Raw genomic sequence first — 430 nt, 5'->3', positions numbered from 1 at the left:
ATTCAGCTGTTAGAGCCTATCTTTTTCATTTTTATAATAAAAACAAATCAGAAAAAAATGAAAGACATTCATATGAAACAAATGATGAAGAAGGAATATGAACAGGATAGATAATATAAAAAAGAATACCGAAAGCGTTCCACACACCTGCAGGAAGTTGTTGGTCTTCCTGACGTAACCCTTGAGCGTGGGTCTGGAGGTGAAGTAGCCCGTCCAGTAGCTGTGGTTCCCCGACGCGTAGGGGAAGAAATCGTCGCTCTTCGTGGGCCACGTGAGGCCGGCGTCGTGCAGGGCCTTCAGGTAGCAGGACGGGGTCGAGTAGAACACGTTGACCTTTGACCCGTTCTCCTGACGGGCGTTTACGTGCCTGAGCGAAAGGTGATGATGGAATTTGAAAAAACAAATGAAGCTTAATATTTACCAGTACCAG

General features: G+C 45.6%; 1 protein-coding gene across 1 annotated transcript in view; it reads right to left on the bottom strand.

Annotated features, from left to right (window-relative positions):
* LOC119592498 (lysosomal alpha-mannosidase-like) overlaps positions 1–430 on the bottom strand; it is a gene marked incomplete at its 5' end in the record, with an annotated part of 12706 nt that overhangs the window by 4253 nt on the left and 8023 nt on the right. The window contains 1 exon segment of the mRNA XM_037941346.1: positions 148–367. Coding sequence (XP_037797274.1) covers positions 148–367 — 220 coding nt within the window.

Source organism: Penaeus monodon, chromosome 30 (assembly GCF_015228065.2).
Source record: "Penaeus monodon isolate SGIC_2016 chromosome 30, NSTDA_Pmon_1, whole genome shotgun sequence".
Taxonomy (NCBI): domain Eukaryota; kingdom Metazoa; phylum Arthropoda; class Malacostraca; order Decapoda; family Penaeidae; genus Penaeus; species Penaeus monodon.
The sequence above is the reverse complement of the archived record's forward strand: the minus strand, read 5'-3'. Positions and strand labels throughout refer to the sequence as shown.